The following is a 24400-nucleotide window of genomic DNA, read 5'->3' on the forward strand; positions in this document are numbered from 1 at the left end:
GTGATTGAGGCTGACCACGACAGGAAGAAAATGTTAGAACTCTTTGAACAAAACCGGGACCGCATACTAACTCCAGAGAATCAGAAACATGGCTCATAGAACAGGAAAGATCATGCCAGAAAAATGCCCACTGCTGCCAAGTTAGCTGTTAGGAGCAATTTGGGAAAATCAACTTTCGGGAGGGCTTTATATTTGTCCACATTGTTTTCCTGATGGTCTCTTCCTCTTTGCCAGTGTCTTCATCCTGGGTCTCTGGTCCTTGCAGGTAAATGACAAATGGGACCAGTGGGTTTGTCATGCCCTTTGGTGGTCGTAGCCTTGCATTCCCCCAGTGCCTCTCCTGGTGGTTTCCCACTGCTGGGTCCCTCTGATTAAGGGAAGAGCCTCCTGACCTCATGCTGGGTTTGGAGTCTCTAACCCTTCCCCGCCTCCCAGGAGGGTGGGGTAGTGGCCCTTACATCCCAGGGAGGAAGTTGAAACTCAGCGAGGCCAAGGGACTCCCCAGGGTCACACAGCCAGTGACAGTGGAGTTGGCACAATTCAGACTTTTGGCGACTCTGAAACGTTCTCTGCCTCTCATCCTGAGAGCCTGTCTTCCCTTGCTAGAGATCTCACGTCTGTGTGGGGAGAGCCAGCAGTGTGTGGAGCCAGCATCCTCATTTTCTCATTATGTGAGCAGTTCTCGAGGACAGTCAGCATTCCTAGACCTTCACAAAATTGTGCTGTGTTTGGCTTGAGCCCAGCGTCCGGTGCTTTCCCAGCATGAGGCTGCTGCGGCATTTACCACCTCATCATCTGGACTTCCGTGTCCTTGAGAGAATCGTGCTTTGACTTCTGCACGGTGCTTGGTGTCCTTGGTGACAAAGGCCTGCCTGAGCTGCTGCCAATTCCATGTCAGGGACATGGCTTTTGGTGCCTGGGTGGTTTGCCCGGTGCCAAGCTGGGGCAAGGGGCACCAGTGCCCTGGCTTCTTAGGCTCTCTTACCTTGTGATGGCCTGTGTGAGGAGCTTTGCCCTTGGAATTACTGAGAGTCTTTGGGCTGTGGGAGAGGCCTGAGTGGCCTTAAGTCTTTTTGAAATGTTTTTCCATGAAGGGGACACCTTGGATCATAGAGCATGAACTCATCTTTATTGGTTCAGAATATATCTTAGCCTCTCAGCTGTAACAATACATCACAGCCATAGCTGCCTCTTGAGTCCAGTGGGAAGTAGAGAGAAATAACATTCTCTTAGGAGACAGTCTGGACAAGAAGGTCAGGGCTCGCAAGCAAAGGCTCTTGGAGCACTGGTATTCCTGATATTTTGGAGGTGGGTGGAGATCAGAAGATTGTTGTCGACACAGAGAAGGGCCAGTTGTGAGCTTTGGGGAAGCAGGCCTCAGCTCTCCTGAGCAGCGGTTGGTGTAAACGCAGGTTGGAAGGCCTCGCCACGGCCTCTGCGGGAGTGTGGCACCTGTGCGTGCAGCTGTCTGACTCTGCGTGGGTTACAGGTGCTCTGGTGGTCCAGTTCCAGAGGGAGCACTAAGGGGGCAAGACTGTGACTCCTGGACCAAATCTTGGGCTACGCGGGCAGGATGAGGGGCAGCCCCGTGGGGATGAGCCTCTCAGCCCAAATGTCAGTGATTGACTAGATGCCCAAGGGAGGCGAGAGCCTGTGCTACCGGGGATCTTGACGGGCCAGGGAAGTCTCTGGGAATTTGTAGATGAACAGTCCAGTATTTTCCCCACAGCTTAATTTGAGCATCTGTTTTGGGGGAAATGTAATTTTAAAAAATAAATAAAATCTTGCTCTGTAGTAGCCAATAAATTCTTCACTGAAAACCTGAGGTTAATTTTGGAGTGCTTCCTAGGCCAGTGATTTTAGCTCCCTGCAGCATCCTTTTGCCAGTAGGATAATGTGGTTTCATTTTCTAAACCCCATCTTTCCTAACATGGGAGGTTTGGGTCCAAAAAAGCTCGCCATCCTCTTGCTCTGACACCACGGACAGGATGCCGTGTACCTGCAGCGGCCAGTGCAGGTGGCAGAAATCTCCCAGCCTACGTATGTCACACAAAATGGCTGGTGCTCAGCTTGCATATATGAGGCTTGCCTTCCCCATGTGGCAGGCAGGGCTGGTGACATCAGGAGTCATGGAGCAGGGCAGGAAAAGGGCAGATGGCACACGGTAGGCATGACACCTAGTTTTTAGAGCTGAGGGAGGCACTCCTCAGGGACTCCCAGGAATGGCTCGGAGGGTCATGGCAGGGGCTGGCTCCTTGAATTGCTGACAGGGCAAGCCAGGGCAGTGACGTTCCAGATTTATTGGTGTTGCCCCATTCTTACCCTGAGGTGGGGTTCTGTAGAGCATTGCATGAGTATACCCCAGAGCCACCTCAGCGGCTTTGACCCTTGGTAATTAAAAAAAAAAAATGTTTAATAGCATATACATCTTCTTGTACTCAGCATGTTTAGTGAAATAATTCTGATTTATACTTCATATTTTTAATTTTATATGCATAATGCATGATTAGAATCATTCAGAAATAGTTCATGTACCTGGTGATTAAAAAAAAAAATGAGATAGAAGTGTATTTCTCTTGCACGTCAAAGGGCAGAGGTGGGTGATCCAGGACTGGTATGGTGGCTCCGAGGCCATGGGATCCCGGGCTCTCTCTGGCTTTCTGTTCCCAGCTCAACTTCCTGGTTTGTGGCTTCCTTCCTCCAGGGACTTCCCTGTCCAAGATGGTGCCAGAGTTCCTACCCTGGCTAATGAAGGCATCAGGACATATTGTCTGTCCCCCATTCATACTTTAATTCTCATGTGGATGAGGACCTTTGCAAGGCACAACTAAGATAAGCCAGAAGGTTCTAACAGGATTTTTCTAGAGGCCTTAGAGGTGGGGGAAAGACAGAAAGGAAGTCAGGACCCACAGGCTGGGCCACAGATGTGGTGTCAGTGCTGTGGCACCCTCTCTCCCTCCTTTGTGCCCTCACATCACCTCACCCTCACTGCCAGGGACCACAGTGTCCTCAGCTCAACCCGCCTCCTGCGCTGGGTGTAGCCCGGAAAGGGCAGAGGCCACCAGTATAATGCACTCCCACAGCTTGGCTCTCAGGAGGCCCTCCCTAAACCGTGGTTCCTGGGAAAGAATGTCATCTTTCATTTCTCTTCCTGTCCTCTTTCATTTCCACCTGAGCTGCTTACCTAGATAAGTGTACCCGTCCCTGCCTGTGGGATATATCAGTTGGAGACCTTTAGCCGGGACTCCCCCAGGCCCCCACCATCAGACCTGGGGAAGGATTGAAGTGTGTACAACTCTGAGAAAAGGTAGAAGGTATTTCCAGAACCTGCCTACCCCCTGGGTGCTGTTGAATCTGTGCCATCTTGTTTTCCTAGAGCCCTGGGGCCGGATGGGGGCGCTCACATCAAATGCTCACATATCTGTGGAATGAGTAATACTTATCCCCGTGGCCTCTCCACCCAGAAGAATTACAGTTATTAAAGTAATTGACGAGCTCTTGGAAATGTCAGCCCTCCATTGTTGGAAATCTAATAATAATAATACCCCGCCTGGTGCCTCTGGGCTTTGGTGGTGGATTACTCACCCAGAGCCCCAGGGTCACTGGCACAGGGCTTTCTTTTCCTAATAACCCCAACCCCGCGCAGCTCCTCTAAGAAGGCGGAGTGAACTCTGTGTTCCTTTAGTTTACATAAGATAGTGAGCTTGCCAAAGGCTGTCATTAAACAGAAGCTAAGAGAGAGCTAGTCTTGCCGAATCCAGAGTGGGTATCCACTTTTGCTGCTCTCTTCCCGAATTTCTGCATTTCTTGGCTTGTTGTTCTTCAAGGCTGAGGTCCGTGGAACACAGGTGTTCTAGGAGAGAGTAACAGGTGTTCTGAGAAAAGAGGGTTCCGTAGTCCAGGAAATTTGGGAAGCACCACCTGGGTATTTTCTCTAAGATGCACAAGATACATTAGTATAGATAAACTCAAGCAGTCCTGTGATAAAAACACCTTTTCACCCTTATTTAAGCCAGGGACTCTCAGACGCATTGACAGTAGAACCCCTCATTTGGGGGATATCCGTTAGCAATCTCCAGAAGTGCCAGTGTTCCTCGGAACACACATTGGGAAAAGCACTGTTTTAGGGAGTCTGCAGCTGCTGATGACTCTTGGCTTTTGTGCCCTTTGGGAATCTCTAGCTCTTGGTTCTCCAGGTTCAGTACATCTGAATCCCCAGAGGGCATGTTAAAACATGGATTACCAGGTCCACCCACAGAGTTTCCAATTGAGTGGAATCCAGTTCTGGGGTGGGCCTGAGACTGTTTTCTAACACCATTCCCGGGGATGATGAGTCCAGGGAACTCCCTGGGTTTAAAGTTTCTAGGACTGGACATCCCAGAGTTCCAAGAAAACTTGGCATCTTGGTGGTGGTTGAATGTCTTGTGAGTGTTGGTTATCATATCAATCAAATGGGAGCATTGCTCATTTCTCAGGGCTGTGAGGATAACTGACCTGGCATATGGAAGGGGTCTGGACCAGGGCCTGGTAGGCAGTAAGTGTCCCATAAATGTTAGTTCATCTGATGTTTCCTGGAAAACTGACTGGAATGCAGTTCGTTGGCCAAGTAATGGCAGCAGCTGCAGTGACTGGCACTTTCCGTCAGAGCGGCGTGGGCACACGCTCTCACCAATTAATTGGGACCACCTTGATGTATCTGTTCAGTAGGCACAGGTCACAGGCCTGGTTGAGGCTGACCTTCGGGACTTTACCTCTGTAAAGTGCCTCATGACCTTTCTAGAATAGCAGAGTATGGAGCAACCAACTGGCCTTTCTTTTCTTTTTATAAATGCTCCTGTTTCTTGTGGGGACTCTGGGTCTGCGCCTGGCATCCTGAGGCGTGAGAGGGAGAGCTGGGAGAGACATAACTGCTCCTCAGGCCGTGAGAAATGACACTGCTTCTTGTACCAGCAAGGCCCTGGAGTTCCTTACACAATAAACGAATGGTTTTCTTGCTCATTTGCCGGCAGACCTCTTTCCCCATGGGCTCAGGTGACCTCTCACTCACCCTTTCCCTAAGGCACAGAGCAGGTTTATTTGTAGCCAGGGATGGGTAGATGTTGGCAACTCCAGGCTCATCTTAGGAAATGCCCAGGAAAATGAACAGTGACCAGTTGTTAAGTGTTCAGTGAATCTTACCTTTTGGGATCCACTTGGCTTTGTGGATGGGACTTGGGCTTTGGGGTCAGAATATGGGCTGGGATCCCAGTTTCCCCGGTTATTGGCTGCAAGACCTGGGGCAGCTCACCTTGCTTCTCTGGTTCTGTTTCTTCCTCCTTTGGACACTGGGATTCTGTTTTCTCCCTCACGAGGAGAGAGGCTGCACAGACTACAAAGGGGTGAGTTAAATGAGTGATGGACATAGAGAGTCTGGAGCGGTGCCAGACCCCAGGTGTTCTTGCTCCTTCAAACCCTTTCCACGTCTCTGTAGTTGGCTGGAGAGGAGACCAGACACTCTTGCACCTTCCTGGAGGGGGGAATGTTTATCAGGGTTATGGGGGAAATATTATTTCAGCATCTTTGCAGTCTGTCCCCAGGCAGTCTGTCAGCAGGCCTCTATTCTCTCCCTGTCTTTTGACAGCACTTCCCCTGCATCAGCCGTATGCCAGGCCCTGTGCTGGCTGACAGGTGCACACTGGTGGCCAGGACAGACACCTCCCTCCACTCATGAAGCATGTAGTTTAGCTCCTCATAGCTACCCCCCATCCTGAAATAATCCCTGAGAAAACCCACACTAAGGCAGGAAGGCACCTGCAGCCTCAGCACTCCCTTCTGTTGGGGTAGAGAATTAACACCAAAGACTCAGTGATAAAACCAACACCAACTATAGAATTTTACTGAAGTAGCAGGATACAACACTAGCATATGCAAATGATAAACAGGTTATAACGGTAGTGAAAATCCCATTTACAGTGGTAACAAAGAAGATTAAATACTTTGGAATAAATTTAACAAGATACATATAAAAACATACAAGAAATATGCTAAAGCACTCCTCAAAGACACCAAATAAGACGAACAAATGTGAAGACATCCCATTCTTGGATAGGGGGACTCAACATAAAGATGTCTGTTCTCCCTTAAATTAAATTCCAAATTTAATACAATCTCAGTTAGAAACACCACGGTCTATTTTATGGAATTACACACATTATTCTAAATTTTATATAGAAACACAAACATTAAGGAATAACCTGGAAACCACTGGAAAAAAAAACTGTGATGGAGAACTAGCCTTGCTAGACAGTAAAACATACTGTAAAACCTGTATCATTAAAACGGTGTGGAACTGATGCATGAATAGATAAGTAGAAGAGTGAAATAAAATAGCCCAGAAATAGACATAAGTACATATAGAAATTTACATGATAAAAATGCCATCTCAAATCATTGGGGTAAAGATGGACTTTTTAACAAAAATGGTGGCTAAGGTCACCATTTGGAAAAAGATAAAAGATCCGTATTTTAATGCCATATAAACTCCCAAGGGGTTAGGGATCTAAATGTAGAAATTGGAACCATTCAAGTACCAGAAGAAAATGTGGATGAATTCATCTCTAAAACCTTGATGTAGGGAAAGCTTCCTAATGATGATTCAAAATCCAGGGGCAACCAAATGTTAATCATTCTGGCTAAGTAAAAATTTTAAAACTTGTGTGATAAAACCTAGCATGAACAAAATCAAAAGACAGTTAACAAACTGGGAGAAAAATGCAACTTATGTAACAAAGGGCTAATATTCCTAAATATCCATGAAGAATTCTTTAAAATTGAAGGACAAAGGACCAAAAACCAAATAGAAAACTGAGGAAAAGATGTGAAAGACAATTTACAAAAAAGATATAAAAATGGCCCTTAAACATGTGAAAAACACTCACATTCATTCAGAGAAAAGCAGATGCTATGATCTGAATATTTGTAGTCCCCCCATCCCCCATTCATATGTTGAAAACTTAATGCTTAAGGCCATGGTATTAGGAAGGGGACCTTCAAGAGGAAGAGATTAGGCGTGAGAATGGAACCTCATGAATAGATTCAGTGCTGTTGTAAAAGAACCCCACAGAGCTCCCGTGCCTCTTCCACCGTGTGGGGACACCGCAAGAAGTCGGCAGTCTGCAGTCTGCAGCCCGGCAGAGGACCTTCGCCAGAACACCACCATACTGGCACCATGATGTTGGACTTGTAGCCTCCAGAACTGTGAGAAATAAATTTCTGTTGTGTATAAGCCACTGGTGTGTAGTATTTTGTTATAAAAGCCCAGACGGACTGAAAGAACACTGACTCACCTACCAGACAGGGGTGTGTGGGGGGAAACAAACCACATTCTTTTGGTGAGGCTGTGGGGAACAAGTACTCACGTACATCGCTGGTGGGAGTGTAACTTTGTACAACCCTTTTGGAGAGAAGTTTGACAACATCCGACAAAGTACGTATGCACTTACACTGCGACCCAGGGATCCCACTCGTGGTATCGAATATATACTTTCTACAATATAAAAATATCTATGCACAAGGTTATTTATTGCAGCATTGGTTTTAACTGCAAAATAACTGGAAACAGCCTAAAGACCTGTACGTAACAGAGTGGTCAAATAAACTATGGCACCGCCACACAGTGGAGTGGAAAAAAGAATGAAGAAGCTCTTTCTGAACAGATATGATTTCCAGGACATAAAGCAATCTTGAGTGAAAAACAACGTCCAAATGAGTATCTCTGGTACACTACCCTTTGTATAAGAAGAGACCCAAGAAAATACACAGATGCAGGGGCGCCTGGGTGGCTCAGTCGGTTAGGCATCTGACTCTGGCTCAGGTCACGTCTCACTGTTTGTGAGTTCGAGTTCCATGTTGGGCTCTTTGCTGACAGCTCAGAGCCTGGATCCTGCTTCGGATTCTGTGTCTCCCTCTCTCTCTGCCCGTCCTCTGCTGGTGCTCTGTCTCTCTCTCAAAAATAAATAAAAACTTAAAAAAAATACACAGATGCAAAGGAAATGAAGGATGATCCAGAAACTAAATAGGTTGGTGGGCAGAGGCTGTAGAGAGGGAAGGATGAGGTGTGGTTGCAGGGAGGAGAAGGGAATGACACTTGTGTGAATGTGTCTTTTTGTATAACTGACTCTTAGAACCATAGAAAAGTGTCCCATTACCCCCGAAATAAACAAACAAGATCAACTAGGATGTAGGGGGAATGGAAAACGGAATACAGACACAGCTGACCCTAAGAGCATCACAAGTGAAAAACGACCACACCAGAGGGGTGGGGAAGTAAGGAAGTCGCCTGAGTAACTGTGGAAAACAGTACCTTGATGCGGCGAGAGTGAAGGTAAAAGTTAGTCTTCATAAATGCTATGATAGAGTTTTAAAAGTGTTTCTCACGGAGGTGTGGTCAGCAATTCTAAAACTATAGTATTGGACCTGAACAAACAAGTAGACCGTAGATTAAAAGAGCCAGGTTTCATTCTCTTCTACAGAAAGAACTTATAAGTAAAAGGGGTGAGGTAGAAGCAACCCTGTGTCATTGGCTTAAAATCAGAGGAATCCATAAACACTCATGGTTTTAAAATTCTATATAGATTTGGAAATAAACTCACATATGTATATGCCTGGGTTAGTACACATCCATATGTTTCCTGACTGCCCCCCTGAGTGGGCTTGGAAGCAATGACACCCAGTAACAGCACACCTGGCACCTGGGTCTTGGTGTCTAAACATCATTTTCCAGTAAGAGGCACCAGGGCTCCTAGGACAAGCGGTTTATTCCAGGGATGCAGCACGTTAGTATCACCAGTAATAAGATGAACCCTTTGGTAAGATGCACCGAGGACACAGCATCATTTTTAATGGTATTCTTGCCAAAAATGCATAACCTCACTTCAACTATAAAAAAAAAAAAAACAGACAAACTCAAACTGAGGGACATTCAACAAAATCAGTATTAAGTTTTGACCAAAAGCATCAAGATGAGGAAAGACAAAACTAAGGCTAAGGAACTGTAACAGACTGGGGCAGAGACCGGCGGGGATGAAGGAAAAAGGACAAATGCCCTATGGGGTCCTGGAAAGGATCCTGGAATGGAGAAAGGGTAGTCATGGGAAAACTGGTCACATTTAAAAAAGGTTTGTAGTTTAGTTAATCATACTGTCTTCGTGTTAATTGCCTGTTCTTGATCATCATACTCTAGTTATATAAGATGTCATTTTCAGGGGACACAAGGTGAGGGTTCCAAAGGAATTCCTTGCCTTATTTCACAACTTTTCTTTAAATCTAAAATTAGTTACAATAACTCCCTTCGTGGTAAAGAAAAGCAGAACACAACACTGTAAATACTACAATCCCAAATTTAGAAAAAAAAAAAAAGACCAGAAGGAATTGCATTAACATCCTAACATTGGGTGTCTCCCAGTGGTGGATATTATGGTAACTGCTGCTTTGTTTTTATGTCCATCTGTATTTTCTAAGTTTTGTACTCATTTGATGGATCCCTGGAAACAGGTGAATGAGACAAGATGAAGTTTCTCGAAGAGCTTATATTCTAGGAGGGCGGGGGTGGGGATGGAAAATGAATAAGTACATTTAAAATGTCTGTGCAGACAGCTTAAATGTTACTAATTTCTGTAAAACATCCTTGTCTCAATTATTGTTAAACTCCTATGTAATGCAGTTTTTATAAAGTATTTCATTATTTGAAATTATTTTCAGTTCTGATATGGAGACCTGGCTAAATCAAAAACAGCATGATTACTTTCTCTAGTCATAGACTTGCAAACATTCATATCTCACAAAAGTATGCCATGTATCACAAAAGGAAATGGATGTATGAATTCAGTTTACTCAGGGCAAAACTTTCACTGTTACTGACAAAACAAGTAAATGCACTTGCCCAGTTAATGGCCAGTTAATAGTGTTACCATTATATACAAAGGACAAGCTATAAGATATAGACAGATTTGATATAACATAAATAAAAATACTTTACCAACAGAGTAGAACTTGCATAGATTTTGATACTAAAACATATATGTATATGGTTTTTGCAGAAAACATCATTAAAATGGAAATTGGATTTTCATTGAGAGTAGAAAAAAATAGCAATTTGGGGCAAATTCATTGTTGCATGTATCTATAATGTGTGTCTGTAGCATAATTTTAGCTATATAATTGGTTTTCTTACAAAAGTAAAAGGCCCCAATTCTTCCTTCAGTACAAAGCAAAAAAGTATACACATATAATTATGAATTTTATATGAAAAACAAATGACAGAATTTTGCTTAGTATGTTTATTTCACAATGTTAGCTACTGATAAAAATGTACAATATGTCTAAAGCCAAGCAATATGATATGAGTTTATGTTTAGTGGGAAAATAATAAACACATTTGGCTTTGTGGCTTTCTGTATAATTAAAAAAAAATAAATAAATAAAATGTCTGTGCAGAAAATTAAGTTGATGTGATAGATGGGTGGCCATGGAAGGCCTCTCCAGGAGGTGACATTTAAGGTGAGTTGTGAATAACAGGAAAGATAGAGACGGGATGCGAAGTGGGGAAAGGGAACAGTTTGCACAGAGGCTGGGAGGTAGGGGTGGGCTTAGCTTGTTTGAGAACCCGTAAGAGGCCAGTTTGTCTTGTCTGCAGTAGGCTGGGGGGAAAGAGGCAGGAAATGAGATCAAAAGGATAGTGAGGGGCCTGTGGGGCTTGGTGTGGCCTTGGGAGCCCCTGGGGAGAATTGAGCAAGAAAGTCACAGGACTTGGTTCAGACAGGATCCTCTCTGGCTTTAGCTCACAAAGAGATGGGGTCTTTTGCTTGGAGCGAGCGGGTGGAAATACTGTGGGAAGAGCAGCACCTCTGGATGTGCCCACTTGTGAGGTGCGTGTGCACATGTGGGGGCAAGAGATGGCTGGGGGAGGGGGCGCCGCAGCCCAGATGAGTGGAGCCCCCAACCCATGGATGCAGAGCCCGCGTGTGATCCTGTGCTCCCGGGAATGGTTTTGTTCTCTATTAACCAGAAGTTAGCAGACAGAGCAGGGAGGCTGACAGAGTAGTCTAAGCGCATTAAGGGTGTAGTTATCTACACAGCTTTCTTCACCTGTCCTGTGACAGTTCCCTTGAGGATGCTGGAGGAAACTGCCCCTCAGAGATGCCCAGGGTCATACACTTAGTGGGGATGGGAAGGGACCGGAAGCACCCCCCGCCAAGGGAAGCACCGAGGGGCACTGTGCACACCTCACCTCACCTCACGGACACTTCCCAGCCTCCTGTGAGCAGGTCCGACCACACAGGTGAGGAAACAAGGCTCAGAGAGCCGGAGCGAGTGGCCCAAAGTCACACAGTCAGTAGGTGGGACTTGAGACCAGATGGATTGCTTAGCAGATTGATCCCTACCCCTGACAAGCTGTGGGTTCCAGATCTGCCACCTCTCCAAGGGGTTGCTTCCCTGGTGGAAGAGCAGTCTGGGTCTCTGTCCCTGTATTATCCAGGGGTGACATTTTTTAGCTATTGCCTGGGTGGTGTTCTTGGGTCAGAACTGGCCCCTCCAGCTCCCCTGGGGGAACATAATGTCGGGGGCCCTCATACATGAGGGGGTTCTGAGTAGGCCTCCAGAGTTGGGTGATCCTACTGTCTGGGCCCCCGGCCTCAGCGGCTGGCTCTGGCCCCGTGAGAGGTTCTGATTGTCTAGTGTCCTCAACCCCAGGGCCTGGGAGGCCCCCAGGATGGTCTGCTAGAGTTGGGGGTCCGAGGAGGTGGGAGAGGTGTTCACAGAGCTCGTCCAACTCAGAGGAAGTGTTTGGAGGAACAGTGTCTGCGTCAGGGGCGGTCGGCTCCGGCTGTGCTTCTGGCTTTGGGTCTAAGGGTTTCCCTGACAACTGGGGGCCTGGTGTTAGCCGGGGCTGCCTGGGGATGGTGACCACTCTGCTCTCAGGAGCTGCACTGGGGACCAGGGACCACTCACCGCTGCTGCCCAAGGAGGTGAGCGCTTCACCTGCAGGTGGGCTGGGAGCCAGGGCTAGGCCCTGGGCTTGGTCTCCCTTCAGGCCGCGCAGGGGAAAGTCCCTGGGGAACAGGGGTGTCCGGTGCAGAACAAGGTCACTGTAGCAGGTCAAGAACTCCTCACTGTCCGAGCGTGTGCTGGCACGGCGCTGGGAGTCCAGGGGGAGCTGGGGGCTGGCACGGAGGGTGCGGGGGGATGTTGAGACCTCAGACAGGCTCGGGGCCGTTGGCACAGTGCTCTGATGGTCAGGGCCCTCAGCCAGGGCCCTCTCAGATCCCAGCCCTTCTTGAGGGCCTGGCTGGGCCCCCTCGGGGCAGTTGTGGGCCTTCGCCAGCTTTCTCTTGGAGCTGCACCTGCGGTAGGGTTTCTCTCTGCCCAGTCCCAGGACCTGCCTGCTCGAGGTCCCCAGAATGGCCTCACATGTAACTCTCGCCAGGAAGATTTCAAACACCATCTGCTCGGCGTCCTCCTTGCTGATGGCCTGGACCAGCGAAAACTCCGCCTCAGAGGTGGCCACATAGCCCAGCCTGCCCAGAATGGTGTGCAGTGTTTGTTCAGAAAGCACAGGCTGCACCCGGTAGGCAAAGTTTCCAGTGTATGTCTGGAACAAACAGGGATGTTTATTAGAGGTGGGACACAGCCCAGCAAAGTGGCTGTGAATGGCCAGGCAGGACCAAGGGCCGATGCCCAGGGGGGCACTGGAGGCTCCTGAGAAGCCGTTGGGCTGGGGCATTTGGCCAAAGGGACCTCTGGTCCATGATCATGTTATCCTCTGTCCCATTTTATAGAAGGGCACACTGAGGCCCAGAGACAGGACAGGACCTGTCGCAAGTCACATAGCAAGAGATTGAGCTGGGGTGAGGCTCCGATATCCTGGCTCCCAACCCAGGAGTCCTGGCCTGGAGTCAGAAGAGATTAAAGCTTTCCAAAGCTAGACTCCTTCCCCTGTTTATTATGAGCTCCTTGGTTCCTTGTCTTTAGAGAGGCCATAGAGTTTAGCGGTTGGAAGGTGTGCTGCCTGAGTTTGAGGTCTGTCTCTTCTACTTATTAGCTGGTGACCATAGGCAAGTTGCATTAACCTCTTTGGCTCTCAGTTTATCCAACTATAAAATGGGACCAAAGTCAGTGGGCATGATGGACACGCTGTTTCCCCCAGAGGCAGAGCTCCGTCTCCAACCCGAGACCCCCTTGCTCAGAGGCATGGTGGTGCCTACCTTCAGGGACCTGATTTCCTTCCTCCAGGGAAACAGAAGTAGGTTGACAGATATTAGCTCCAGGAACTCTAGTGCCTGCACCAGTTCATGGCAGACAGGCTGGGTAGGGCTGGGTGCCCCCTGGGAGTGAGTGGCCCGCAGATTGGAGGCCACAAGTTCAGGCGGATAGAGCTGAAGGGGGGGCCCCATGTCGGAGAACCGCCGGGCCCTGTGGGTGAGGGCTGCTTGCCTGCAGACCCGGAGCCGGCCGGCCCCTGCCTCCTCTTGGTAGTAGCTGATGAGGTCACCCAGGAGGGTCTCTGGAGCAGCCTCACCCGGCCCAGGGTGTTGGGGCTGGCTCATGGTGGCTCCAAGGGGCTGGGTGCCGAGGAGAGCTGTGTGGGCCTTTCTAGGCCAGGCCCAGGCTGGCCCGCCTCCGTCCTGCCCCACTGCTCAGTCAGGAAGCTGAAGAGGAAGTTGTGCTAGCAAAAGAGAAAGCCACACACAGCCCGGCTCTGCCTTTGCTTGTCGCTCTGAGGGGCTCAGACCCGAGGGTTGCTGGGGCTGTGCCACCTCCTTCTAGTGGAGCAGAGCTGAGATCGGGCTCGGTCCTTGCCCCGTCCCCTAAACAAATGGGGAAACAGAGACAGCGGTGCCCACAGCCGTCTACACCCCTCTGTAGCCGACACTGCGTGCCTGCCCATAACTCCCAGCCCACTTTGGATGCCACCAGCTAAGGCTCCTTATGCCTCATGCTTGAGAATGTTCTCGGGCTGCAGGTGTGTGTGGGACAGGCTCCAAGTCCCAGGGTATTAACACCAGCCAAGGAGGGTGGGTGGATAGAACTCCCAGCTTCTTGCCCCAGGCAGGACAGTTCTGGGGTGTGTTCTCCACTCTCTTAGGGGGTCCCCAGTGGGATCATCCCCGGTTGTCCCCTGCAGTAACCTGCTCATGAGTGCACACCTCCTCATGAGTGGCTCTTCTCCCACCCTTGTTTTAATTCCCGATTCCTGTTGTGCTTCCCAGGATTGCCTCCCAGATGATCCGTACGCAAATCCTGGGACTGCTTTGGGGGAACAATCTCCCTCCCTCCCTGCTTTTTCCCCCTTTTTTTTTTTTTTTTTTTTTTTTTTTTTTTTTTTTTGGTCCTTTTACAGTTCACTGGCTTATTCTCAGACCTGAGATCCCATTTATGCCCTATGGCCCTGGAGGAGTCATGATCATGCTAGAATGTCTTTCATCATACCCTAGCCTTGCCTAAGGAGGAAGCACATTAAATAAACAACAGGATTTTCCCTTTAAAACAGACCCAGGTATAAATAGGGCAGCACCCATTAGGATCCTGATTCACCCCCACTGTCTGAGCCCCTTACCACCAGGCAGGGCAAAGTGAATTTGGGGAGATAGGAGTAGGGAGCAATATTTAGAGCCAGGCTTCCTCCCTCCCCCCTCCCTACCTGCTTTCCTTCCTTCCTTCCCTTCAGCTCTCTTCCCTCCCTTCCTTCCTTCCATTCATTCACCCAATACTTAATTAAGTCATCATTCACTCACTCAGCCACTCGGTGACTCACTCCTTCCATGTGGGTCAGCATTTCTCAAAGTGTGCTCCATAAGGAGCACTTGGTGGGGTTTGTAATCAGTCTTATGGGAGTAACAGTTTCCTGTGGCCAAATAGATTCTGCTGGTTTAATTATGGTCCCTCGGCTTCTCGGCTTTAGGACTTCTCACAGAGCAGGTGTGAGTTGCTGGGAGGGAGCGGCATGCGTTCTATCTCCCAACTTCTTAGATGCGGGGTCCCTTTCCATGTTCTCCTGTGCTATTTGGGGGAAGTGCTCTCCTTGAGCAGCCAGCCCATGTCCCCGGTCCATGCCAGCCTGGGGGCTTCAGAAGCAAAGGAGATAAAGTCCCTGCCCTTGGGTGGCTCGCAGCCTGGAGAGCCCCACTGGGGGGGCGTTATGACTTTGTAGTAACACCACCAAGCATTCTTTAAAAAATTGTTTTAATGTTCATTCATTTTTGAGAGAGAGAGAGACAGAATGTAAGCGGGGGTAGGTACAGAGAGAGAGGGAGACACAGAATCTGAAGCAGGCTCCAGGCTCCGAGCTGTCAGCACAGGGGCTCAAACTCATGAACTGCGTGCGAGATCATGACCTGAGCAGCAGTTGGATGTTCAACCGACTGAGCCACCCACGCTCTCTACACAGCCAAGCTTTCTTGATCCAAAGGTTGCTTTGTGACTCTGCTGGCCTCCTGGCCCTCCAGTCACCGGAAAGGGCATCTGCCTTGTTCTTGGCCTTGGACCTGCCTGAGACCTGGGCTCACCACATCTGGGAGCCCTCTGCTTCCTGTCTCTAGCTCCCCTGCCTCCTGCAGTCTTTGCTGAGCTCAGTGGCCAGGGAGATTCCTGTCCCTGTGGTTGGGAAGTCATTTCCCAATTGGAGTACTGCTTGAAAATGGACCCCGCTACATTCCATTCTGGAATGTAGTGGGTGTAAATCTCTCATTTCTCTCTTCCTGCTGCTTCAGTTCATCATATCTTCTCTGACTTTGACCCTGTGGCCTCCCTCTGGTGAGGACCCTTATGATCACATTGGGCCCACCTGGATGACCCAGGCTAATCGCCTCATTTCAAGGTCCTTAATCACACCTGCAAAGTGTCTTTGCCACGGAAGGTAACATATTCCCAGGTTCTGGGGATTCAGGCCTGGACACCTTTGGAGGACATAGTTTACCACACCCAAACTATCTGAAACCCAAGGCCATGCTTTTTCCTTGATACCAAAGATTTATAAGAGCACTGAATGGAAATGGCAGATTTGGGGGAGGGGGATATACAGAGTTGCAGGCCACCGAGTTGTGCTGAAGAGGCAGTCACCAGGCCAAGGAAGGTGGTGGTGGTGGTGGTGGTGGTGGTATGTGTATAAAACAGTGTGTATCTTTTTTCCTATTCATAGCCAAAGTGTAACAACTTGGTACACACAATTTAATCTCCGCCACCACACCCACACCGTGCGTTAGTTACTTATTGATGTAACTACTTCACACTTTCTGGACATCTTGCTCCTCGGTTCTCAGGGAACCTATCGTGCCTGTGAACTGTCTCTCCAGGGTGGACCGAGATCACGATGGGGGAAGCCGGGCAGGGTGCCTGGAACCATTCCCCTCCCTGTGCTCTCGGTGCTGGGGTCAGCTCAGCTCCTCCAGTGCCTGCTTCCTCCCCACTGGGCCTCTGTAGCCCCTTGAACTGTGGGCTTCGTGTTCACACTTTCTGGGCCCTCGGGGAGTAACTGGCTTAGTGAGAACCTGCTTTCTCTCCCTGCCGGGGTGACTAACTTTGGTGACAATGCAGGGGGCAGAGGGAGGTGAGGGGAGCACTGGGGATATGTTGGGGGGCTGGTCCTGAGGCCCAGAGAAGGAAAGGATCTGGCCAAAGGTCACACGGTGAGCTGATGACAGAAGAGGGGGCAGCCAAGCATCCTGGGTCCTAGCACCTAGCCTTCCCTCAGAGCTGTCCCTGCTGCCCAGAGCCTCCCAAATCCCCTGCCAAGCCTAGCAGCTCAGAGGCCACGGGGAGAACAGGGGTGGGTGCTGTCTGGTCTGGGGCTCCCAGGTCTGGACCGCTGTCCTTACTGTCCTCAAGGCCGTGAAACACAGGGAGGAATCTGTTTCCATCAGAATTGAACTGAATATTCTCGCTAGTTGTCCACTCCACAAACCGCCACCTCCCCCCACCCGGGGCCCACTACCACCCGGAGAAGAACCAGCTTGAATCCTGACCCTGGGCCCGCAGTCTGGCAAGGATGGTTCAGACACACAGGAACAGTCCAGCAAGGGAAGGGCTGGGGGGAGGGAGAGATGTCGGAGCCCGGCAGTAAGATAACCCTTGAGGCTGGATCATGAGCCTGCCAACATAGACTTGGGGTGCCCACAGCCACTGCTCCTGTGGGAGGATGAAGGTGGGCAGCAGAACCAAGAGAGACAATACACCTGCCCATATTCTTGGACTGCCTGGATCTGGCCATGCCTGAAGTCAGAATTGTCACTTAGACAATTTAGTTCTGTGAGCCAATAAATATCTTTTCTTGCTTAAGAAGTTTCAAATTGGGTTTCTGTCTCTTGCAGTGAGTCCCGGGGGTGGGTGACGGTGCTCAGAGCTTGCCGGGGGGGTGGAGGGTTCCCCCAAAGCCGCCTTCTTTTACCCTGTAATCCAAGTAGTGCCAGTTTTGTGGGGGGTCATGGACCAGGCAGCCACAAGCTAAGGAGCAGAAGGCTGGGCGGCCCCAGGACCACAGGGGTCAGGCGGGTGGGGAGTCAGTGTGGCATGGCTGGGGCTGTGACCGTTGGGCCTGGGCGCCTGGAGCCCCGGGATTCCTAGGAGAGACGCTGAGCAGGCGCAGCTGGGCTGTGACCCTGGGGGCAAGGGCGTGCCCAGCCTGCTGCAGCCCGGAAATACCGGCCTGACCCCGGTAATTGGCTCTGACTGAGAGCGTTCACCTGGCCTGAGAGGTTCAGCGTGAGGTCAAGCAGAGCAGAGCCCACGACAGAAGATTTGCCATCTCACGCATCGAAGCTGCCTGTCCTTCCACGGTTCGTGGCCCACAACCTGGTCAGTCATCAGGTGGACGCCAGCGGTGACGCCTGAATTGAGTGGGTGGACTTGGAGTGTGCATGTGGGACCCCGGAGGGTGTGAGCTCTGAGTGTGGGGCACTAGTGTGTGTGCCCCAAAGCCACCTGCGCAAGCGTAGTGGGAGCTGAGTGATGCTCCCCGTGGGCGTGCGTCTGAGGGTGTCGCGAGGAACTTGGTGTGAGAGAGCCCTGGGTGTATGTGTGCGGGTGGGGTTGGCCAGGTGGAGCCGGTCGGTGTCCCAAGGAGCAGCTGCGGGCAGCCATACGTTGTATCAACGGTCCTTCCTCTGGTGGTTTCTGCTGCGCGCGTGAGGCAGATGTTGACGACGCCCTGTCCGAGACCCTGGAACGCACCGTGCCCATAGGTGCTGGCACAGTGGCAGACCATGCTGACCATGGAGAGGACTTTATCTGCCAGCAGCTGCAACCCCCCTGTCTGAAGACTTTCTCTGGCCAGAGAAGTCCGCTCAGCTGCACAGGGGGGCAGGGCTAATGTTCTCTGAAGGGTGGCCTCAAACAGTGACCCTTGAGAGTCTGAGAGCCAGTGGGAGAAGTCCACCCCCTCTTCCTGGCAGGGGGCTGTGAGGTGTGCTCTCCACTTCGTGCCCCTCGGAAGGGGACCCGCGTGACTACAACACCCTGAATCGGCTTCCTTCCCTTCCTTGTTCCACGGCCCCCTCGCTTTTGGTGCTTCCCGGGTCACCTTCCTCATCAATCCCTTGCACCCTCCTCCTGTCCCAGGGTCTGGTCCTGCCCCCTCCTGTTCCTGCCATCCTGAGAATTGTCACCTCCGATCTCACTGGGGCCCTAATGAGCCCCAGGCTGAGCCCACTGCCTGGGGTGTGCTCTTTGGCTCTCTCAGGCCCTGGCAGAGAGAGGGGGCTAGTTTCCTTGTAGGAGTGTGCAGAAGGACATTGCATGTGGCACTGTATGTGGACATGGGCTGTGTCATGGATGGGTGGAGGCAGGAAATGCCAAGCCCACCCCATCCAGGGGGATCCTGTGTGTTGTTGGAACCGGGTGTTGGTGTGGGGTGGTTCAGGTTGGAGTCAGCACGGGACTGGACACCATCACCATGAGGGCCGCTACATTCGTTCCCAGGGAGAGGGCCCCAGAGCACGGAGGTGGCACCCGAGCCACCACAGTGGTGTTTCAGACCGAGGAATAATTATTTTGCATACGGGGAGATGGGCTTACTTAGGGCATCGGGCTGTTGTGCCCAGAGAGAGAAACTGACGAGCAGGAGGGACTCCTGAAAATGGAATGCTTGAATGGTTAAACCTCATGGAACATCGCAAAGGTGGCAGACCAGCTCAAAACCCAACCAAGTCCTGTCTCCAACTGCTAATGGCCGCGGTCAGTAGATTTGGAAGTGGGCGAAGGGAAGTGCTCCTCTCCTGGGGCCCGACGTGTTTGCTTTGAGCACTGACAGCAGGCAGCCAGCAGGTGGCAGTGTGGGCTTGGACTGGATGCAGGACGGCTAGGACCTGGCCTTTCCTCAGGATCGACCCGCTTTCAGGGCGTTCAGGGGTCTAGGACTATGCTGGTGGAGGACGCTTGAGTCTGAGTGGGAGGGCAGGATGACAGTGGAAGGGAACCAGCCTCTGTCGGCCAAGGGACCAACCACCAAAGCTGAGAGCACGGGAAAGAATCTTTTCAAGGAAAAGGAAACAACTCACTTCAGTCCAATTACAAATTCTCCCACCCCCCCTTTCTCGGAGTTGAAGAAGCCATCAGGGTGCTGAGAGTCAACCGCTGTGAAAGGAAGATGTGCAGTCCCTGGAGTTCCCGGAGTCAAGTCCAAAACTTATGGCCTGTCTTGGTGATGTTTACGCTGGACAAGTCTCTGAGAGAGGATGTCGGGTTTCAGTGAGGTTAAGAAAAAAAAAAGGAACTCGTGTAAGGCACCGACTTGCCAAATATCCATGTCAATAGGAAAGTGACGCTTCCAGGGCTGCCCATCTTGGGGGAAATAAGATATTTCAGTTTGCTGCTGTTTGTTTTGTCAGATGGTGCGAGCCCACCGGCTGCCCTGCACCACCCCCCCTCCTGCAGTCCATGCACTCTTTGAGAATGTTATTTCTTGCAACATTTTTATTGATATGATATATTTATTTTGAACACAGAAAAGATACATTGTTGCTTATGTAGCGCTTAATCCAGGAACAAGAAAAGCTGTTTAGCTCCACCCCTCAAACACTGATGAGTACTTAGGGATTTTAATCTTTTTTTCCCCCCAGTACTCTCTAGGGTTGCAGAAGCAGGATGCATTTCTTAAAAGTCTCATCCCTGGAGTGCATTTAAAGGCTATACAGTACAACAGACAGATATTTTTTGCCTAGAAAACAGTACACCACAGAGGCGGACAGAACTGCTTGTAAACAAGGTCCCTTTCCTAGTGGGAGTCGGGCGTGCCAGGATGCCACAGAACCTCTGGACGGATTTCTTTCAGTTCTGCACCAGAAGAAATCCTATTTCTACAGAAAATAAAATTCACGATTGCCATCCTGGATACCCTCCTTCTCAAGAAAGGGATTACTGAAATATCTTAGCCCTTCAATAGAGGAATTGGAATGTGGGTAGGGGATGGATGGGGGTGGGGGGCAGGGTGGGCTCCAGGCTCCACTTCCTGCCGTCGGCAATGCTGGCGGGACATTCCGTGAAGATGTTCGGCTGCCCCTCTCTGGCAGGCTGGGTCTTCAGAAATCAGCTCTGTTACTTGCGTGGTCTCGGATGGAATTTGCTGGGATTTGTGGGCCGCTCTATGAGCAGTCATGCCCATATATCTCCTTCTGTGGAGCCCCTGGCAGTGAGGCCCAGATGCGGCCTCTCGTGGTGGCATGCTAGTATTTAGGGGGCCCGCTTCCCCTTTCTTGTACATCTGCACACACCCTGGAGGGCAGGACCAGAACACATCGGCTCATAATTCTCAACCAGGAGCGGCCACCCAGGAGGACAGCCCACACTTGGGTCATAATGGTCAGCTGGGCATGCACACTTCGCAAGGGGCCACTTCTTTGCCTCAGAGCTGTGCCTAGGCCGCCTTCCTCTTCGAAGACCCTCAGCCCTGGGCAGTGTTTGGACTCACATGGGGACAGCTCTGACCCACCACCACCATCGTCACACGCCCACCAAGGACCCTGCTTATCACCTGCCGCTTGGGGTGGGGGCCTCCTAAATAACTCCGCCAGCACAACCAGGCTGCGGGCGCTGGGTTAGGGAGGGGGCAAGGTGGGTGGTGAGGACCTCCAGGTTGTGCCTGAGCCCCCAGACCCGTGTCCCTTGCCCCATAAGTGGCAGGGTGGTGATGTTGTGGCTGCCCTGGAATTGAGGGAGAGGTACAGTGTATAGCTGAACCTCACTGAAGCCTGTCCCACCAGCCAGGAGGGCACGCTGCCCCGCGGTGGAGGGGGCAAGCGGCTGACCTGGAATGGTCGAGCAGTTTCTGGAGGCAGAATCAGAATTTGGGCACAGCCTGCCAGGTGAGGGCAGAGGCAAACAGGCCAGGGAGAGGGAAGAGCAAGCTCTTGTCCCTTCTCCACCTGTCTTCTCCCAGCATTGTCTGCAGAGGCGTGGCCAACAGGCTGGGGAGGAGACGGGAGGTCAAGAAAGCTTCATTTTTAATGAAACCTTAGCAGATGGTTTTGTGTGGATGTGGGGGGGGGGGGGCTGTGTGTATGCACATGTCTGTACATGTGTGGTGCATATCTGGATGTGTGTGTGCGCACATGGGTGTGTCAGTGTGTATGTGTGTGTACGATTGTGTATATGTGTGTGCATGTGAGAGTGCTGTGTGTGCATATCAGTGTATGTGTGTGTGTGCATGCCCTTGTGTGTGTGTGTGTGTGTGTGTGTGTGTGTGTGTGTGTGCACGCCCTTTGTGGCTCAGCCCGAGGGACCGGGAGGACCTAGCTAGCTGGGTCACTCACAGAATCCTTTCTGGGCCAGAGACCAGGGCCCAGGTTGTGATGGGTGAGCCCTGGGGGCTCCTTGGCCCTGGTTCTGGTCCTGGCAGCGGCAGCAGACCTGATGGGGGGTTGACCCCACACACAGCCTCGTAAGGGGGCAGGGTATCCATGGAGACGGTGCGGAGGCCACCCTGGCCCAGGATCCTCTGTGCCTGCTGGTGACGGCCACCGCCCACATCGATGATGCCATCCAGCACGGGGTAGGAGTCGGTCAGCGAGTAGGGTGGTGGTGCATCCGTGGGGATGTACAGCTGGGTGGCACCTGGCCCCATACACTCCTCATAACTACAAGAGAAGAGGTTCCCTCAGGGCCCTGCGGAACCTGGCCTTAGGGGCAGGTGCAGATGTCTTTCCCCAAGGGCCGGGAGCCCATCAGCAGGGACAGCTGCCCTGGTGTGGACCAAGCCAGGCCTCTGCCATGCCGGCTCTAATGAAACCCTCAACTCCCCCAGGAAAGGCACCCCAGAACCACTGAGGCCGGATTCTGGTCCTGAACTTGTGTGGATATGGGGGGGGCCTGTCACCGAACCCTGGGTCTCAGACTGCTCAGAACAACCGTGGCCCCTGCTGATGGAGCATCTTCCAGTGTGAGCAGTGCTAGTGGGAGCAACCTCGGGCTGCCTGACCCTCTTGGGTCTCAAGTCACCCCAAAGTGGCCCTTCCAGACCCGAAGCTGCAGGGCCACAAAAGCACCCACTGCCCCCCAGGGGGTAAAGGGTGATGGGGGTATATGGCTGTTTCTGGGGCCTGAGGGGTCTCCTGGTAGGGAGGTGATGGAGGCCCTGACCTCTCTTCTTTTTTCAAATACTAACCTGTGGGTGATCTGCCCGAGGGGGGCAGGGAGAATCCAAAGCCCCCCCCCCCCCCCAGAGAAGAATCCCCCAATGGGACAGTCCCACCTCATGGCCACAGGTGCAGTTTAGACATAATGACCCCTGACCCAGTGGGTGTGATTTGGGCTTTGGGTGCATAGTAAGGGGCTGGGGCCTGGACCCTCTACTCTCGACCCCAGTCTGAAGGAGCTGAACCTTTCTCTTCCTTCTCTAGTGTCTTGTGGTGACATCTGTTGAGTCTATCTGCCCCACTGGGACCTGCTTGGTCAGTAGATGGCCACACCCACTGAGAAGATATTTTCTGCATTTACACCATTTGGGGGAAGTGTTGCTATTTCCCTTGGTGGCTGGGATTCACACCCAATGGCCCTCTCTCTCATGGCCTCCTCCTTCAAGTGGCCTGCTTACCCTGGGGGAGAATCTGGGTACAGGTCTCGAAGCACTGTGACATCCACGTCCCCATCAGAGCTGAGATCTAAGGGCGGGGACCAGTCTTCGACAGGGCTGCAGCTGTAGCGAATCCTGTGGCTCGAGCGGCTGTAGGTCCCATCAGACACTGCAGAGGACAGACAGTCAGCCTGGGCTTTAGGCCGGGGCCAGGGAGGTCCTTACGTGTCTACCTGAGGCCACTGAGACTCTGTTTTCTCCAGCTCACTGCCTGGTCCCTCACCAAGCACAGCTGCCTACCATCCTCTCAGAGACAGCCCCAGAATGTGAGCACTGATGCTGCACTGGGCTTGGGGTCTCAGAGAGAAAGTGGGGCTCCCAGGGTGGTAAGCAGCCTGGCCTGGGGACAGCTCCGTACTGAGCAGTGTGTCATGAGATTTGATAGATGCAGTACCAGTCCTGTGGCAGAGATGGGCCGACCCAGCCTGGAGGTTGGGGAGGGCTTCCTGGAGGAGGGGCTCCTAAAGCTGAGTCTTATCTAGGAATTAGCCAAGAAAAGGGGGACAAGCAAGGCAGAGGGAACAGACCAGCTTGAGCCAAGGAAGGAGATTAGAAAGAAGAGTGTGGTGTGAAACGGAAGCTTTGAACTATGGAGAAAGGCTGGGCATGAAACTGGAGAGTTAGGGAGTGAGGGCTACAGAGGTCTCTGGGGTCAGGCCTCCCTACTCCCTGCACACATCATTCACTGCAATTATCCAAGAGAAAAGGTGCTTCTGTGATTTCTAATGGCTCCATATACTGCATTCTCTTCTGTGCGTGCGTGTGTGTGTACACATCACATATATCAGCACATCAAAGGCTCTGAGAAGTCCTGCGGCTGAGAAACACATTTGACTGTGCTTATGCAACATCTGACGACAGAATCTTCTTTTCTTAGATCTAGTAACACTGCTTAGGAAGTGCTGATAGAGCACAATCTTCTCATTCTACCAGTGTGGTTCAGAGAGGCTCAGTGACTTGCCAGAGGCCACAAAGCAAATTATTGGTAGGGCCAGAGGGCAGCTGGATATCCTGTCTCCTCACTCTCAGCTCTCCATCGCCCCGTTTCTGACAGTTCTAGCAGGGGCTATGGGACAGTGGGAGCTGCAAAGACGACTGAGGCATGAAGTCCCCTGCCCACAGTGGGCTCTCAGATGGCTCCTCCCCTCAGAGAGCAACACCAGGGGTGGGGCTTATCTGTCCGGGGTGGGGCTCATGACCTTTCTTTTGGATCAGCAGCACTGCCCGTCCCCATTCTACAGGCAGACTAAAAAGCTGAGGCTCAGGCTCATGGAGCTGGAATTCCTGCGCAGTCTGTATAACCAT

General features: G+C 51.3%; 2 protein-coding genes across 9 annotated transcripts in view; one reads left to right on the forward strand and one right to left on the reverse strand.

The window, feature by feature from the left end:
* Window positions 1-7264, forward strand: part of TK2 (thymidine kinase 2) — a 32878-nt gene extending 25614 nt beyond the window's left edge. For 7 of the 8 annotated variants that reach the window (XM_030298770.2, XM_030298771.2, XM_030298768.2 and 4 more), the window contains one exon: window positions 1-7264. In XM_030298770.2, coding sequence (XP_030154630.1) covers window positions 1-99 — 99 coding nt within the window. In that variant the 3' untranslated portion in view covers window positions 100-7264. The other variant, XM_030298769.1, reaches the window with a different exon arrangement.
* Window positions 5849-24400, reverse strand: part of BEAN1 (brain expressed associated with NEDD4 1) — a 24088-nt gene continuing 5536 nt past the window's right edge. The window contains exons 3-8 of the mRNA XM_030297306.1: window positions 23057-23204; window positions 21777-22100; window positions 18202-18296; window positions 13242-13669; window positions 11989-12628; window positions 5849-7234 (exon numbers count right to left, since the gene is read on the reverse strand). Coding sequence (XP_030153166.1) covers window positions 7029-7234; window positions 11989-12628; window positions 13242-13669; window positions 18202-18296; window positions 21777-22100; window positions 23057-23204 — 1841 coding nt within the window. The 3' untranslated portion in view covers window positions 5849-7028. The remainder of the gene's footprint in view (window positions 7235-11988; window positions 12629-13241; window positions 13670-18201; window positions 18297-21776; window positions 22101-23056; window positions 23205-24400) is intronic.

This window comes from Lynx canadensis, chromosome E2 (genome assembly GCF_007474595.2).
Source record: "Lynx canadensis isolate LIC74 chromosome E2, mLynCan4.pri.v2, whole genome shotgun sequence".
Classification (NCBI taxonomy): Eukaryota; Metazoa; Chordata; class Mammalia; order Carnivora; family Felidae; genus Lynx; species Lynx canadensis.